At 39.8% G+C, this 15,976-nt stretch overlaps 1 protein-coding gene across 3 annotated transcripts in view; it reads left to right on the top strand.

The window, feature by feature from the left end:
• Nucleotides 1–1,263: 1,263 nt before the first annotated feature.
• DENND5A (DENN/MADD domain containing 5A) overlaps nucleotides 1,264–15,976 on the top strand; it is a 67,648-nt gene continuing 52,935 nt past the window's right edge. For all 3 annotated transcript variants that reach the window (XM_012000227.1, XM_012000228.1, XM_012000229.1), the window contains exons 1-4: nucleotides 1,264–1,329; nucleotides 2,109–2,218; nucleotides 4,579–5,236; nucleotides 15,618–15,805. In XM_012000227.1, the coding sequence (XP_011855617.1) occupies nucleotides 2,216–2,218; nucleotides 4,579–5,236; nucleotides 15,618–15,805 (849 nt within the window). In that variant the 5' untranslated portion in view covers nucleotides 1,264–1,329; nucleotides 2,109–2,215. The remainder of the gene's footprint in view (nucleotides 1,330–2,108; nucleotides 2,219–4,578; nucleotides 5,237–15,617; nucleotides 15,806–15,976) is intronic.

A 15,976-nucleotide genomic window follows, 5' to 3' on the forward strand; every position in this document is an offset into this window, starting at 1 on the left:
TAGGCCTTTGTTGCTGCAGCTATTACCAGCTGCCTGCTGACTTTTGCCAGTCTTCTTTAGTGAAGATTACCAAATGTATTTTGAGGGATGAAATTTGCTCAAAAAGAAAGTTTCAGAAGAATTTGTTTGGAAGAAGGATCAGGAAATAAGAGGAATGAAATTATGGCACTTGCTTTTAATAACAGAAAGAAGTTTGGGTCCTATCAGAATTTGAAAATTGTGAATAAGTGAGCTGCTGCTTCTGATGTTGGACAAAACCTCAGAGAAAATAGAGGAGATATTGTAGTTATAAAAGCAATAACTTTCTGACTGGACTTATTACTAGTTTCTGGAACAGGTACCTTAGAGTTATTATAAACTTTTCTCTTTTAGAAACTTTTGAGGTGCCTCTGGGATTGATTTAGGGTAAAGGACTTTCTGACTTAGGTGCATCTCATCCTGTAATTGTGAAGAATGCATCCTCCTTAATAACCACAAGTCCCTTTAGGTTCCAGACCAACTAAAAAAACTGTATTTGTAACAGAATTTATTCTATCAACTAGAACACGCAAACAGGACCCTGTGCCAGTGTGCTCTGAATGGTTAGGCCATGTAGGTGAAAGATCTGGAGCCTCCCAGATAATAGCCTTCCTGTGAAATGGTTATTTGTTTATGTATGTTCTTTTTCCTGTATATTTGACATTGAGATCATTGAGGGTATGTGCTTTGTCTGGTTCATCTCTATTCCTTGCAGTATCTAAGTCCCTTGATTACTCAGTAAACAGGTAATATAATTCATTTGACTTGTCCTTGATTGTTTCCCATATGTTTCCATGACACCTAAAATTTATTTGTTTGAACTGTTTATATGTGTTTAATTTGTCCCATACTCCCTAATTCCTTAGGAAAAGCAATATTTGGGACAGTATACTTTTAGATAGAGCACTAGTGACTTTACAGTAATTTGGTATCAATTGAGCTCTTCATTCTACTATACCGTATTATAATGTTTTTCAAACTGAATTGTGATCATTAGTAGGCCTGCAGTCAGCATTTTTAGTTTTAATGATATAGAGTAGGAAATATGAGAGGACATTATATATAAAGGTAAGTATTGTTTTGTGAAATTTTTGCTTTAGGTAAATTTGTGTATACACATATACATGTATATGTTTATTGCTTCATAATGTAAAATGTAATTTGTACTGGAATAATGGTCAAAAAAGTTTGAATAACACTGTTTTATTGTAATACTCTGTTATTTCATTTATCATATAGCATTATGCCAGTACATACAGGCTTCTAAAGCCAGGGATGGTGCCAGCCCTTTCATTTCAAGTACGACTGAAGGTAAAAACAAAACAAAATTGAGAACACCCAAAGCTTTCTAATGGTTCTTACATATGTCTCTCCAGTGGCATTTTGTAACCTTTGACCTTCTAACTTTCTTGTGCCTTTTTTGACCAGTAGATTATTCAGATTTGTATCCCTCTAGGTGGTGGGTTCTTTGGTTCTTTCTGTCTTCACTTTAATGTTCTTATTTCAATATACTCTAGTGTTTTTAGGAGGGGGAATGGGAAAACAAAGGACAGTTCCGGAAATTTCAAGTAATTCTGAATTGACAAAATATCTCATTATATTTACCCTGAAATCTGCTTTGTTAATGTTCTTATATCTTTTCGTTTCTTTGTATTTTTCCCAGAGATCATTGAAATGCGTAGTTTATTCTGAATTTTAAGTAAAATATGCTTCTGTGATGTTTTTAGTTGACTTTAAGCAAATTAAACCTGACTTTCAGGGAAAAAAAAAAGATGAATACAATCCTTGTCATTCCTTGTGCTTTCTCACTCTCTTCCAAGAAAATTAACCATTGGGTTTGTAGTAATAGTTTCATTTTGAAGAAGAACTGACAGCTAGTGATGTCTAACATTAACCATGCTATACTTTTTCAGCTTCTTTACTGACCTAATAACTTTAATGCCTTTCCTATTCTTATTCTTAGATGGTTGGCATACTAACCCCCTTGCCTTCATTTCTGTACCTTGTTGGACTACCAAGCTCAGACGTTTGTAGCCCCGTGACTTAAAGGGATTTTGTAGAGATGATTTGCTTCATTCTTTTTCTTACAGGAGAAAATTTTGAGCAGACGCCATTGAGACGAACATTCAAATCTAAGGTCCTTGCACGATATCCTGAGAACGTAGAATGGAATCCCTTTGACCAAGATGCAGTAGGAATGGTTAGTATTTGTTAGCCACAAGTATGAGATAATTTACAGAGTAATTTTTAATAGGATTGTGAATTCAGGCTGTGGTAGCAGTGGTACCACCAAATACCAATAACTTTTGAAGAAAGGATTATAACACTTGTTGTTTATTATTCTGTATTTTGGTCAAAGTATCAAATATTCAGAATATATTAACTATGCAAAAAGTTATAATGTGTTTCTGTTGTGTCAGAGAAATACATAGTATTGTGTCAGTGAACTTATTTTGTGGTCCTGATTTATTGATTATTTATTGCATTGAGATTATATGATGAGTTAATTTTAAACTTCACTAGTTTAAAATTGTTTTCTCTCATTCTGCACTGAATATATCTGAGTAATATGACAGAAGTAGATATTTTTGTTTCATCATAATTCTATTTTCATTTTTTTGTTTCATCATAATTTTAGATAGGAAAGCATTTAAAATCTCATATGGAAGAATATACCACTATGAGTAAGCTAACCTTTATTGAATATTCACCTTGTGCTAGGCACTCTAATAAGCATTTTACATGAATTAATTTACTTAATCCTCATGGTACTCCTTACATGGGTAGTATTAAATAAACACATACACATATACATATTTTACAGATGAAGAAATTAAGATCCAAAGAGGTTAGGTAATGTATTCAAGCTCGGATGGCCAGTAAGTAGTTGAGTTGGAGTTTGAGCACTGTAGTCTGGTTCCAGACTTCTGCTGTTAACCTTATCTTTGTACTGCCTCTGTTGCATTTGTTTTTGAGGCAGGGTCTCACTCTGTCGCCCAGGCTGCTGGAGAGCAGTGGTGTGGTCTCTCCTTACTGCAGCCTCATCCTCCTGAGCTCAAGTGATCCTCTCACCTCAACCACCCGAGTAGCTGGGACTACTAGTGCATGACACTATGCCTGGCTACTTTTTGTATATGTTTTTTAATAGAAACAGGGTTTTGCTATATTGTCCAGACTGTTCTTAAATTCCTGGGCTCAAACAGTCCGCCCACCCTGACCTCCCAAAGTGCTGCGACTATAGGCGTGAGCCACTGGACTTGGCCTTCTATTACATACTTAACAGCATTCTGAAGTTTTTAGAGGATGGTCTTGTTTGATGCACACGAAAACCCTGTGAAGTAGGGAGAGGAAACTGTATTATTTATTTCACAGATGAAGAAACTGTCTTTGAGAGACTTAAGTTTTTTGACTCCTAGTCTAGTATTTATTTCATTTTAACATGCTATATTCTAGAAATACCTAGCCTTTGGGAAGTCAAGTTTAAGGCTAATAGATATAATATAATATAGGCCCTTGTATTTGTTAACCCAGGCTATTATATTTTATTTGTATAGCCAGGTTCATGTAAAACTGGAAAATGGGAACTGATTGATTCAGGTCAGTTCGATTAACTATCCAAGTTTCTTTATATAACCCATCTGAATTAGAGTGAAAACAGTACATCTTTATCCTGATTCTGTCATCTCCTTGGTTTATATGAAATGAGCATACTTTTTGATGTGAAAATAAGTTTTACTAATGACAAAATTTTGTGAGGTGATAGTCCAATACTATTTACAAGTTTGTTTTATTTTTAGGTATAAAGTTGCATCTATCTGGTTTTTAGATATATTTCTAGCATCATCTCCTAATATACATATCTTACTCTCTGTCTTGCTGTCATGCTTAACCACCTACCATTTCCTAAATTCTCCAAGTTTTCTTTTATCTCCATGTCTTTGTGCATTTTCTTCTTGTCCCCGAAATATCCTTCTGTCCCTTGTGTACCTGATGAACTCTAACATTACCTTTCTTTGGCGACAGAATCTTGCTCTGTCACTCAGGCTGGGCTGCAGTGCATGATCTTGGCTCCCTGCAACCTCTGCCTCCTGGGTCAAGTGATTCTTATGCCTCAGCCTCCCAAGTAGCTGGGATTATAGGCGTGCACTAGCACACCTAGTTAATTTTTGTATTTTTAGTAGAGACAGGGTTTCGCCATGTTGCCCAGGCTGGTCTTTAACTTCTGGCCTCAAGCGATTCACCTGCCTTGGCCTCCCAAACTGTTGGGATTACAGGTGTGAGCCACTGCACCTGGTCCGTTTTTGTAGCTTTTTTCTGATATTCCCAGGCTGAGTTGTCTGTTCTGTGTTCCCATAGTACTTTGCATATACTTCTGTATATCCCTGATGACTGCATTACGATTTTATTTACTTGCGTGTCTTGCATTAGAAAGAGAGAGCTTTAAGCCAGATACACTCTCAGCTTAGTAGGTGCTCTATAAATAAATAAATAGTGATGGTGTTCTGAAAGAGGATGGCCAGTGAGTGTTCTTACTGCTTGTTGCCTTGTTGTCTTTTGCAGCTATGTATGCCCAAAGGGCTGGCATTCAAGACCCAGGCTGATCCCAGGGAGCCCCAATTCCATGCCTTTATTATCACAAGGGAGGATGGCTCTCGGACATTTGGGTTTGCCCTCACATTTTATGAAGAGGTGACTAGCAAGCAGATCTGCAGTGCGATGCAGACCCTCTACCACATGCACAATGCTGAGTATGATGTCCTACATGCTCCCCCTGCTGATGGCAGAGACCAGAGCAGCATGGAGGATGGTGAAGACACTCCTGTGACCAAACTGCAGCGCTTCAACTCCTATGACATTAGCCGGGACACTCTCTACGTCTCTAAGTGCATCTGCCTCATCACGCCCATGTCTTTCATGAAGGCATGTCGGAGCGTGCTGGAGCAACTCCACCAGGCGGTCACTTCACCTCAGCCCCCTCCACTGCCCCTTGAGAGCTACATATACAACGTACTCTACGAGGTGCCACTCCCACCTCCTGGCCGGTCCTTGAAGTTTTCTGGGGTCTATGGGCCAATAATCTGCCAGAGACCAAGTACCAATGAGCTTCCCCTATTTGACTTTCCTGTCAAAGAGGTTTTTGAACTGCTCGGGGTGGAGAATGTGTTTCAGCTTTTTACTTGTGCCCTTCTGGAGTTTCAAATCCTGCTCTACTCACAGCGTAAGTCAGTGCTTACTAGAGCCTTCTGCCTGCCTCAGGCTTCCTTTCTTTCCATGTTCAGATACAGTGGGGCTGACTGTAAAGGTTAAGAGCTATTACAGTTTAAACAAAACCCAGATCTTTTGCAGGTAGGTGGTGGATGGCAAATTGATGGACATGAGAGGGCCAGTATTTCTGATTAACTGTCTTCATGGCCTTTTGCTGGGCATTCCAGTCTTGGAAGGGAACATTGCTTCCTATGTCCCTTCTGATTGAAGTGAAAAGAGGGGTGGGTAGGAGGTGGTGGTCACAGAAAGCTGACTTTCCATCAATTCTGTTCTGTCATTCTGCAGAGTTATTTCTGCCTCTTCCTTAGCCTAGTAAAATTGAGGATTCACAAAGGATAATCCTTTATATATTGAGAAAATGTGGATGTGTTGCTTCTTTTTGTTGTTTACTTAACTGAATTGTTTTTATAAATGGGAGGTTGAGTGTAAGCAGCATATTTGGACAAAGTAGTAAAGTAGATTAGAAAGAAACAGATGCTTACTTAATGAACCAGGCTAGTAACATGAAATTCATTCATTCAGTACATGTTTACTGAGAGTGTACTATGTGCCAGGCATTGTTTCAAGGGTAGGGTGGACAAGATAGAAAAATTGTTGTGGTGGACAAGACAGAAAAATTGTTGCTATAGTGGAACTTAAATTTTAGTGGGGGAAGAGAGGTGATTAAACAAATACATAAAATATGTAGTTTGTAAGGTTCTTAATAAGGGCTATAAAGAAAAATAAAACAGAGAAAGGGATAATATTTGGGGAAGAGAAGTTCCAATTTATAATAAGAGTGGTTAGGGTAGGCATCCCTGAATGACCTGTTAATATCTGTAGGAAAAGTATTCCAGGCAAAGGGCACAGGTCTTATAAATGGTCTAAGACAAGAATGTGCTTCATGTGTTCAAGAACAAGGAAGCTGGGTGGATGGAATGGAGTGAATGAGCAGGAGTATAGTAGGAGATGGTGTTAGAGACTTAACTGGAGGCCAGATTGTATAGAATCTTGTAGGCCATTGTAAGGACTTTGGCTTTTACTCTTAGATGGCTCTTAGATAGCCATCAGAGTTTTCAATTTTTTTTACTTTTTATTTTAAAATAATTTTTAGCTTATGGAAGAGTTGCAAGGAGTGGTCAAAGGACTCTTGTATACCCTATGCCAAATTCACCAATTGTTAACATTTTGCCACATTTGCTTTATTACGGTCTCTCTCTGTGTGTGAACATAACTGAACCATTGAGCGTTATTGTGACTCCTAAATTCTCATATGTTTATTTCCTAAGAATAACATTCTCTGAAATAACTATCATTGATCAAATTTGGAAAACCTGACATTGAGACAGTACTATATTAAAGTTTCTCTAGTACCTGATAATGTCTATTATGATAATGTAAAAAAATTCCTTATTCAGGATCTAGTGCGATATCTTGCATTGCTTTTAGTTGTGAGTTTCTCAGCCTTTGTCTTTCATGACATGGACATTTTTGAAGAGCACAAGCAGGTTATTTTATAGACTGTCCCTTAATTTGGTTTTGTCTGATGTTTTCATGATTAGATTCAGATTATAAATTTTTGCCTAAAATACCATAGAAGTGATGTTGTGCTTCTCTCAGTGCATTATATTAGGAGACATATACTGTCAGTTTTCATGATTACAGGAGGCAGGCATATGATGTCATTTTGTCTCATTTTTGGTGATAGTAATCTGCTCACTTGGTTAAGATGGTGTCTGTGGTTTCTTAACTGGAAAGTTTTAATTTTTCCCTTGGTAATTAACACGTAAGTTGTGGGGAGATACTTTGAAACTAATTATTCTGTTCTTTAAAGTTTTGCGTAACCATTTCTTTTTTAGCTTTTATTTTTTTGTATTATATTTGCAGTTTATGGATGCCTAATAGTTTAGCATCTATTGATGTTTCTATTCTGAATCAGTTTTTTCAAGGATAGTAGCAAAAAGGTGATTTTCTTTTTCTTTTTTTTTTTCCTTTTGAGGCAGGATCTCACTCTGCTGCCCAGGCTGGAGTTCAGTGGTGCCATCATGGCTCTCTGCAGCCTCATCCTCCTGTGCTCAAGTGATCCTCCCACCTCAGCTTCCTGAGTAGCTGGAATTACAGGCACGCACCACCATGCCTGGCTAATTTTTTATTTTTTGTAGACATGGGGTCTCACTATATTGCCCAGGCTGGTCTCAAACTCTTGTACTCAACCTCCTGCCTTGATTTCCCAAAGTGCTGGGATTACAGGTGCCACTGTGCCCAGCCTTAAATTTTTTTTTTTTTTTTTTTTGTAAGAAACAGTCTTACTCTATCACCCAGGCTAGAGTGTAGTGGCACAATAATGGCTCACTGCAGTCTTGATATCCTGGGCTCAAATGATCTTCCCATCTCAGCTGCCTGAGTAGCTGGGACTACAGGCGCCCATCACCATGTCTGGCTAATTAAAAAAACATTTTTTTTTTTTGTAGAACTAGGGTCTTGCTTTATTGCCCAGGCTGGAAAATAGTGGTTTTTAAACTTTATCTGTATTTATTAATTGGCATTATACCATAATGAAGAATGTTTCATTCTCCTTTGTTTATTATTGTATGGATTCATAGATTTTTATTTTACTCAAGTTATAATTCACTATAACTATTTACTTTGATACTCAAATTTCCCAGATTTGGTCCACGGACAAAAGAACGGACCTCCACAATGGCAGGGCTTTTGCTTTTTGCTCACTGATGGATTCCAAGCACTAAAACCGTGGCTGGTTTATAAGGGTGCTCAATAAATGTTGTTAAATGAATGAATAACTTAGGCTTTTAACAGGATCACTCTGGCCATTATATTAAGAGTATATCCCCAAAGGGAGAATGAGCAAAGAGTTCCGTTAAGAGGTAATTTGTAATAATCCAGGTGAGAGGTGATGTCAGTTAGAACTAAGGAGGTAACAGTGAAGTGGTGTGAAATGGTTCGGTTCTGGATACAGTTTGAAGGTGAAGTAATGGAAACTATGTTGAACTCAAGAGCACATACCTCATATAAAGTGGACAGCCACTAATTAGCTCCAGTTAATTCCTTGTGGGTATACTGGCCTGATGTTACTAAATATTCCAATATTTCATGAGGACCCAGATTTTTTACATGAAATCTCTGATTTTTAAATATTGGCAATAATATTCTTTTTAAACACTGCAGGCCAAACAAAAAGCATCTGCTGGCTGAATGTAGTTCCTGAGGCTTCACTTTGCAGCTTCTAGTTTAAGATACGAAGTTACAGCCTCCTGTCTCTGGGTGAAATACAGACTTGGACAAATCATATTGCTTTCCTAGCTATTTCTTGACTGGAGCTTCATAAAAATACTTTGAAATGGAGACTTAGTTGAATAGGGAAGAACTTCTCTGGTTTCGAACAGAACAGAGAGGAGGAAACCAAACTGTATAGAGTGTTAGAAGATACAGTAGACTTTTAGGTACCTATAAGGCAGTGGGGTGTTTAGAGGCAAGGAAAGGAGGATTGAAACAAATATGATGAACACAAGGGAAAAATAACATTATTTCATCTGAATTTCTTTTGTATTTCCTAGAATATGGGTTCTTGTATCCATAATAAAAATTTTAAGAGGTTTGAATGTAATTGAGATGGTTAGTATGTACAATTGAATTGAACTTAGGACCTAAAGTCACGCTCAGCATGGACAAGAGAAAGCTTTTTCCAGAAATTCCTGGATATTGCTGAGGCCAAAGTGGAGTGGATTACTTTTCATTGGATGTAAATTATGCTTTTTGTTGTTAATAGAGTGCTTTAAACAATTTAGGTTGGTTTTCTTGAAATAGTTTTTATTAATGATCCAAAGGCATCTTCCTTGTATGGATAAAAATCACTCTCGCCAAAAACAAGCTGTCACCACTGCAGTTGATTTTACCTGCTGCATGTCCTGCCCTCTGAATAGAAAAGAGGTGTTTCTTGAGGAAAAGGAATGCAGGCTGAATTGTAAGACTCTGAAAGTATAACCCTTTGGAACGCTGAATTGGCAGTTTTAAGCAGTGTTTTCTTTTTGGTATAGGTCATTTTATTTACTTCTGGATAATATTTATTCTTTAGTCCATATAGAAATAGTGTTTTTTTAATAGCATAATTTTTAATTGGTTGTTTAAAAATTATTATTACTTTTTTTTTTTGAGACAGAGTCTCATTCTGTCACCTACACTGGAGCAGGTCTCATTCTGTCACCTACACAGTGTAGGTGACAATCATGACTCACTGCAGCCTTGACCTCCCCAGACTCAGATGATCCTCCCATCTCAGCCTCCTGGGTAGCTGGGACTACAGGCATGTACTGCTGTGTCTGGCTAGTTTTTGTATTTTTTGTAGAGATGAGGTTTTGCCATGTTGCCCAGGCTGATCTTGAACTCCTGGGCTCAAGCAATCCACCTTCCTTGGCCTCCCAAAGTGCTGGGATTACAGGCATGAGCCACTGCACCCGGCCTTATTTTAAAATTATATGCAGAACAGAAACTCTTTATCTGAAGTGGCCTAGTAGAGTAGTTGATTGGAAACCAAAAAAGTCAGTTAAGTCACAGAATCCTAAAAATGATATATACAATTAATTTTATAGTTAAACTATTTATTATTTGTTATTTTTGGAATGGAGTTTTGCTCAGTCGTCTAGGCTGGAATGCAGTGGCACAATCTCGGCTCATTGCAACCTCCGCCTCCTGGGATCAAGTGATTCTTCTGCCTCAGCCTCCCGAATAGCTAGGACTACAGGTGCACACCACTGTGCCTGGCTAATTTTATTATTTTTAGTAGAGACAGGGTTTCACTATGTTGGCCAGGCTGGTCTGAAACTCCTGATCTCAGGTGATCCACCAGCCTCAGCCTCCCAAAGTTCTGGGATTATAGGCGTGAGCCACCACGCCTGGCCTAAATAATTTAACTTAAAACGTATAACTGTATAGTCACTAATCTTTGATGAAGGGTCCAGGCATTTCTCATGATTATGAATTCACAAATCAGGTGTCTGCACTCCTTGCATAAACCACACCCATAATGCATTGACTAGATTTCCTAGTTACTTTGCTTTACTTTTTTTTTTTTTTTTTTTTTTAGGTGGAGTCTTGCTCTGTTACCAGGCTGGAGTGCAGTGGCGTGATCTTGGCTCACGGCAGCCTCCGCCTCCCGAGTTCAAGCAATTTTCCTGCCTCAGCCTCTTGAGTAGCTGGGACTACAGGTGTGCACCACCACGCCCACCTAATTTTTGTATTTTTAGTAGAGATGGGGTTTCACCATGTTGACCGGGATGGTCTTGATTTCTGGACCTCATGATCTGCCCGCCTCGGCCTCCCAAAGTGCTGGGATTACAGGTGTGAGCCACTGCGCCCAGCCCTGGTTACTTTTTTTTTTTTTTAAAGTAGAGTGATAACTTAAAGAACCTTGCAAAAGAACATGAGCAGAGACTACTTCTAGATTTTTGTCATATTCCTTAGTTTTTTATTCTTAATTGTTTCATGGTATGCCTAATTCAATTACAGTGTTTTTTAGTGACTTTGTATTACTGAGTCTTTTGAAAGCATTTAATTTTGTTTCCAGAGAAACAGGCATTCTTTCTTTTTACCCTCAGATTTTACCATTTATTTACACAATATTTGGTTACGTTATATAATCCAGTAATAAGTTCAGCTAGCACAGGTTTGGGAACAAATGAGTGGGAGCAATGTATGCTTTACTCAGAGTGGGGAAAATCAATTGATAAAGTGAGTTGGCTAAGTGGAGGCTGATAAGAAATCTCCAATGATATTTTGCTATCTAAAGTAGTCTTTTACTGTAAAAATAATGATTGCTTAAGGCATATAATTAAAATAATTCCAAAGGGAATCAAATATTTTCCTCTCTTTTCTTCATATAGTAGCTAGATATCAAATTTTTTGTGTATCCTTAATGAAAACAATAGTTTTAAAAAACAAATAAATAATATGTGCACAGATAATACAGAGAAAGTTGAAAGTTCCCCCCAACCCCCTTTTTTTTAAGACGGGGTCTCGCTCTGTTGCCCAGGCTGGAGTGCAGTGGCGTGATCTCAGCCCCCTACCGGGTTCAAGCAGTTCTTGTGCCTCAGCCTCCAGAGTAGCTGGGACTACAGGTGCATGCCACCACACCTGACTAATTTTTGTATTTTTAGCAGAGATGGGATTTGCCATGTTGGCCAACCTGGTCTCAAACTCTTGACCTCAAGTGAACTGGCCACCTTGTCCTCCCAAAGTGTTGGGATTACAGGCGTGAGCCACTGCACTTGGCCCCTTTTTCTTTGATCTAGTATCCTACCCCTGAGAAGTAATCTCTTAATTTTTAAAAATTCCCTTTTTTCCGGTATTTTTAATAATGCACTATATATATATGTGTATGTGTGTATATATATATATTTATTTTATTTTATTTTTTTGAGATGGAGTTTCACTCTGTTGTCCAGGTTGGAGTGTGGTGGTGCAATCTTGGCTCACTGCAACCTCTGCCTCCTGGGTTCAAACAGTTCTCCTGCCTCAGCCTCCCGAGTAGCTGGGATTAGAGGCACGTGCCACTACACCCAGCTAATTTTTGTATTTTTAAGGGGTTTCACTATACTCGCCAGGTTGATCTTGAACTCCTGACTTCAAGCAATCCACCCTACCTTGGCCTGCCAAGGTGCTGGGATTACAGGCATGAGCCACCACGCCTGGCCCAATGTACTATTTTTTATGTTAGGTGTTAAATATACATGTATTGATTTTAATATTCTTTAAATTATACATATACACTATGAAATCTGTATGGTACATTAAAATAAAACTTGAGGCCAGGTGCGGTGGCTCATGCCTGTAATCCCAGCACTTTGGGAGGCCGAGGAGGACAGGTCTCTTGCGATCAGAAGCTCAAGACCAGCCTGACCAACATGATAAAACCCCATCTGTACTAAAAATACAAAAATTAGCTGGGCATGGCGGCACACACTTGTAATGCCAGCTACTGAAGGGGCTGAGGCACGAGAATCACTTCAACTCGGGAGGCAGAGGTTGCAGTGAGCGGAGATCACACCACTGCACTCCAGCCTGGGTGACAGAGCAAGACCCTGTGTCCAATAAAATAATAAATAAATAAAATAAAACTTGAAAAAAGGCATTTCAAGAGTGTAAAATGAAGGATAGAAATTTACAGCATTAGAGGAGTGTACAGTCACGTGTGCGACTTCTACCTCTGCACCCTGGTTCTCCTTCAGGGAGGTTACCACTGTTTTCCGTTTCCTTGTAGACATAGCTGTGTATATACTATATATATACTTTTTAAAAAGAACACAAATGGGGGCATACTAATCATTGTTTTGCAACCTCCCAGGATAGTTTATAATTGTTTGTAAATACGTAGGAGCTGCCCTGTAGTTTGTTTAGAGGGGGCTTATTTATAGAGTGATTCCAAGTCTGATGTCTTTATCTGCACATACAAGTCATAAAAATGGGCCGGGTGTGGTGGCTCACACCTGTAATCCCAGCACTTTGAGTGGCTGAGGTGGGCAGATCATTTGAGGTCAGGAGTTCAAGACCACCCTTGCCAACATGATGAAACCTCTTCTCTACTAAAAATACAAAAATTAGCCAGGCGTGGTGGCGTACGCCTATAATCCCAGCTACTGGGGAGGCTGAGGCAAAAGAATCGCTTGAACCTGGGAGGCAGAGGTTGCAGTGAGCTGAGATTGCGCCACTGCACTCCAGCCTGGGCGACAAAGCGAGACTTTGTCTCAAAAAACAAAAAAAGTGCTGGGATTATGGGTTTGAGCCATTACACCTGGTTTAAAAGACATTCCTTTTTTTGTTTTTTGAGACAATCTCACTTAAAAGATATTTTTAATGCCCAGTAGATTCCAAGAGTTTTAGCAGCTGTGTGTTTCAGAAACTGTGAAGAAGACCAAATATACGTATTTATCATACTAGTAAAGTTGTCTACAGGTTATGCTCTTCTTTGATTAGCTAGGAGCAAGGTGATAGGCAACTTTCAAAGCTTTATTAGTGAGCAAATGTAGGATGTTTTGCTAAACTTCTACCTTAATACTTTTCAGCTTCTGTTCCCTTTGTACTGAGACTTCTTCATTTCCTAGAAAGTTTTTTGTTCCTTACAACTACTTTATGAACCAACCTGTGATTTAAATGGTGGGGTGGGTTTTTAGTGCATAACATCATTTTAATTCCTATGACAGCTCATTTGAAACCAGCCATTCCAGAGGGATTTTACTCATATGATTTAAAAATGTATATTTCTGCTTTGTCCTTAAATGCCTGAAACCATCATATCATTTGTGAATAGTAATTTGTAAAATTTAAGTTTTAGGCCAGGAGTGGTGGCTCACGCCTGTAATCGCAGCACTTTGGGAGGCTGAGGTGGGCGGATCACCTGAGGTCGGGAGTTCGCGACCAGCCTGACATGGGGAAACCCTGTCTCTACTAAAAAATACAAAATTAGCTGGGGTGGTGGTGCATGCCTGTAATCCCAGCTACTTAGGAGGCTGAGGCAGGAGAATAGCATAAACCCGGGAGGCGGAGGTTGCGGTAAGCCGAAATCGCACCATTGCTCTCCAGCCTGGGCAACAACAGCGAAACTCCGTCAAAAAAAAAAAAAGTTTTAGTCAGTCAATTTTATTGGCTTTACCAATATATTTATTAGTCATTGAAAAAAAAAAAAAAAAAGGCTGGCTGGGTGCGGCGGCTCACGCCTGTAGCCCCAGCACTTTGGGAGGCCGAGGTGGGTGGATCACGAGGTCAGGAGTTCAAGATTAGCCTGGCCAAGATGGTGAAACCCCGTCTCTACCAAAAATACAAAATTAGCCAGGTGTGGTGGTGGGCATCTGTAATCCCAGCTACTTGGGAGGCTGAGGCAGGAGAATCACTTGAACCTGGGAGGTGGAGGTTGCAGTGAGCCAAGATGGTACCACTGTACTCTAGCCTGGGCAACAGAGCAAGACTCCGTCTCAAAAAAAAAAAAGGCCTAGAAATTATACTCTGAAGAGAAGCCAAATATTGACCACGAGCCTTCCCTTTAGGCTATGATATGATCTCTGATCTATAACAAGAGTTTTGAGTCACTAAAGTCAATCCTCTGGGTCTTTCAAGTTCTAGGGAAGCCTTTTTTTTTTTTTTCTTTTCTTTTCTTTTTTTTTTTAGGAGTCTAGCTCTGTCACTTAGGCTGGTGTATGCAGCTGTGCAGTCTCGGCTCACTGCAACCTCTGGCCCCCAGGTTCAAGCGATTCTCACACCTCAGCCTCCTGAGTAGCTGGGATTACAGGTGCATGCCACCACGCCCAGCTAATTTTTGTATTTTTAGTAGAGACAGGGTTTCACCATGTTGGTTGGCCAGTCTGGTCTCGCACTCCTGACCTCAGGTGATTCACCTGCCTCGGCCTCCCAAAGTGCTGGGATTACAGGCGCGAGCCACTGCGCCCGGCCTCTAGGAAGGCTTTTTATTGAAACGTTAAAATAACATTTTTATGCTGTTCTCATTCAGGAAAGGTTGCCAGGTGAAGGGCAGACTTGGCTAGCGTGGAAAACCAGCTTCTGCATGCTTGATGGTTCTTTGTGCTTGATTTTGCAGGCAAAGCTCACATAAGCTCCTTATAGGATGTTCTACAGAAGTATATTAGTGAGAAATGAGCCTGTTTTTGCTTCCATGCTGAATGGAGACCCAGAACTACTGTTCTTTCTTTTTGTTCAGTTCTCCTACCCCCTTTCTTAAGAGGATCTACTTAACATTCTGGGGTAGTATTTGGAGCAAGATGTCATTAATTATTTTTGTTGTATTTCCATATTAGATTTTATTATGAGCAAGGACCTGTGTGTGTAGGTATATTTCTTTTTTGTTGTTGTTGAGACAGAGGCTCTCTCTGTCGCCCAGGCTGGAGTGCAGTGGCCGGATCTCAGCTCACTGCAAGCTCCGCTGTCCAGGTTTACACCATTCTCCTGCTCAGCCTCCCGAGTAGCTGGGACTACAGGCGCCCACCACCTCGCCTGGCTAGTGTTTTGTATTTTTCAGTAGAGACGGGGTTTCACCGTGTTAGCCAGGATGGTCTGGATCTCCTGACCTCGTGATCCACCCGTCTCGGTCTCCCAAAGTGCTGGATTACAGGCTTGAGCCACTGCGCTCGGCCGTGTAGGTATATTTCAAGGGTCTCTTGGTTGTCTCTCAGACACCCTCATGGGAATCACATTGAGCATACCCTTGCTGAAGTTTATCCTGATCCTTTCTAAATAAGAGATTGTATTGAAAGTTTTAACTTACTGTTTCGAAAGCAGGTGCCTTGTTTTTGACTGATTTGTGTGTGTGCTTCTTTTTGTTGTTGTTGATCCAGATTACCAGAGACTGATGACTGTGGCGGAGACGATTACAGCTCTCATGTTTCCTTTCCAGTGGCAGCATGTCTATGTCCCTATTCTCCCGGCTTCTCTCCTGCATTTCTTAGATGCCCCTGTTCCATACCTGATGGGCTTGCATTCCAATGGCCTGGATGACCGGTCAAAGCTGGAGCTGCCTCAAGAGGTGAGAGCTTGAGTGTTGGTGCCTCTGGCCTCAATACAGGATTGGGGAGAGAAGGGCTTTGGGATGAACCCAGCATGCATGATGTTACCAAGTTTATTTTCTTTTATTTTGGTGAGTATGAATAACTTTTCAAGAAAAAAGTAAAAACAATGAACATTTAGTTCAATTTAT

This window comes from Mandrillus leucophaeus, unplaced genomic scaffold (genome assembly GCF_000951045.1).
Source record: "Mandrillus leucophaeus isolate KB7577 unplaced genomic scaffold, Mleu.le_1.0 Scaffold622, whole genome shotgun sequence".
Classification (NCBI taxonomy): domain Eukaryota; kingdom Metazoa; phylum Chordata; class Mammalia; order Primates; family Cercopithecidae; genus Mandrillus; species Mandrillus leucophaeus.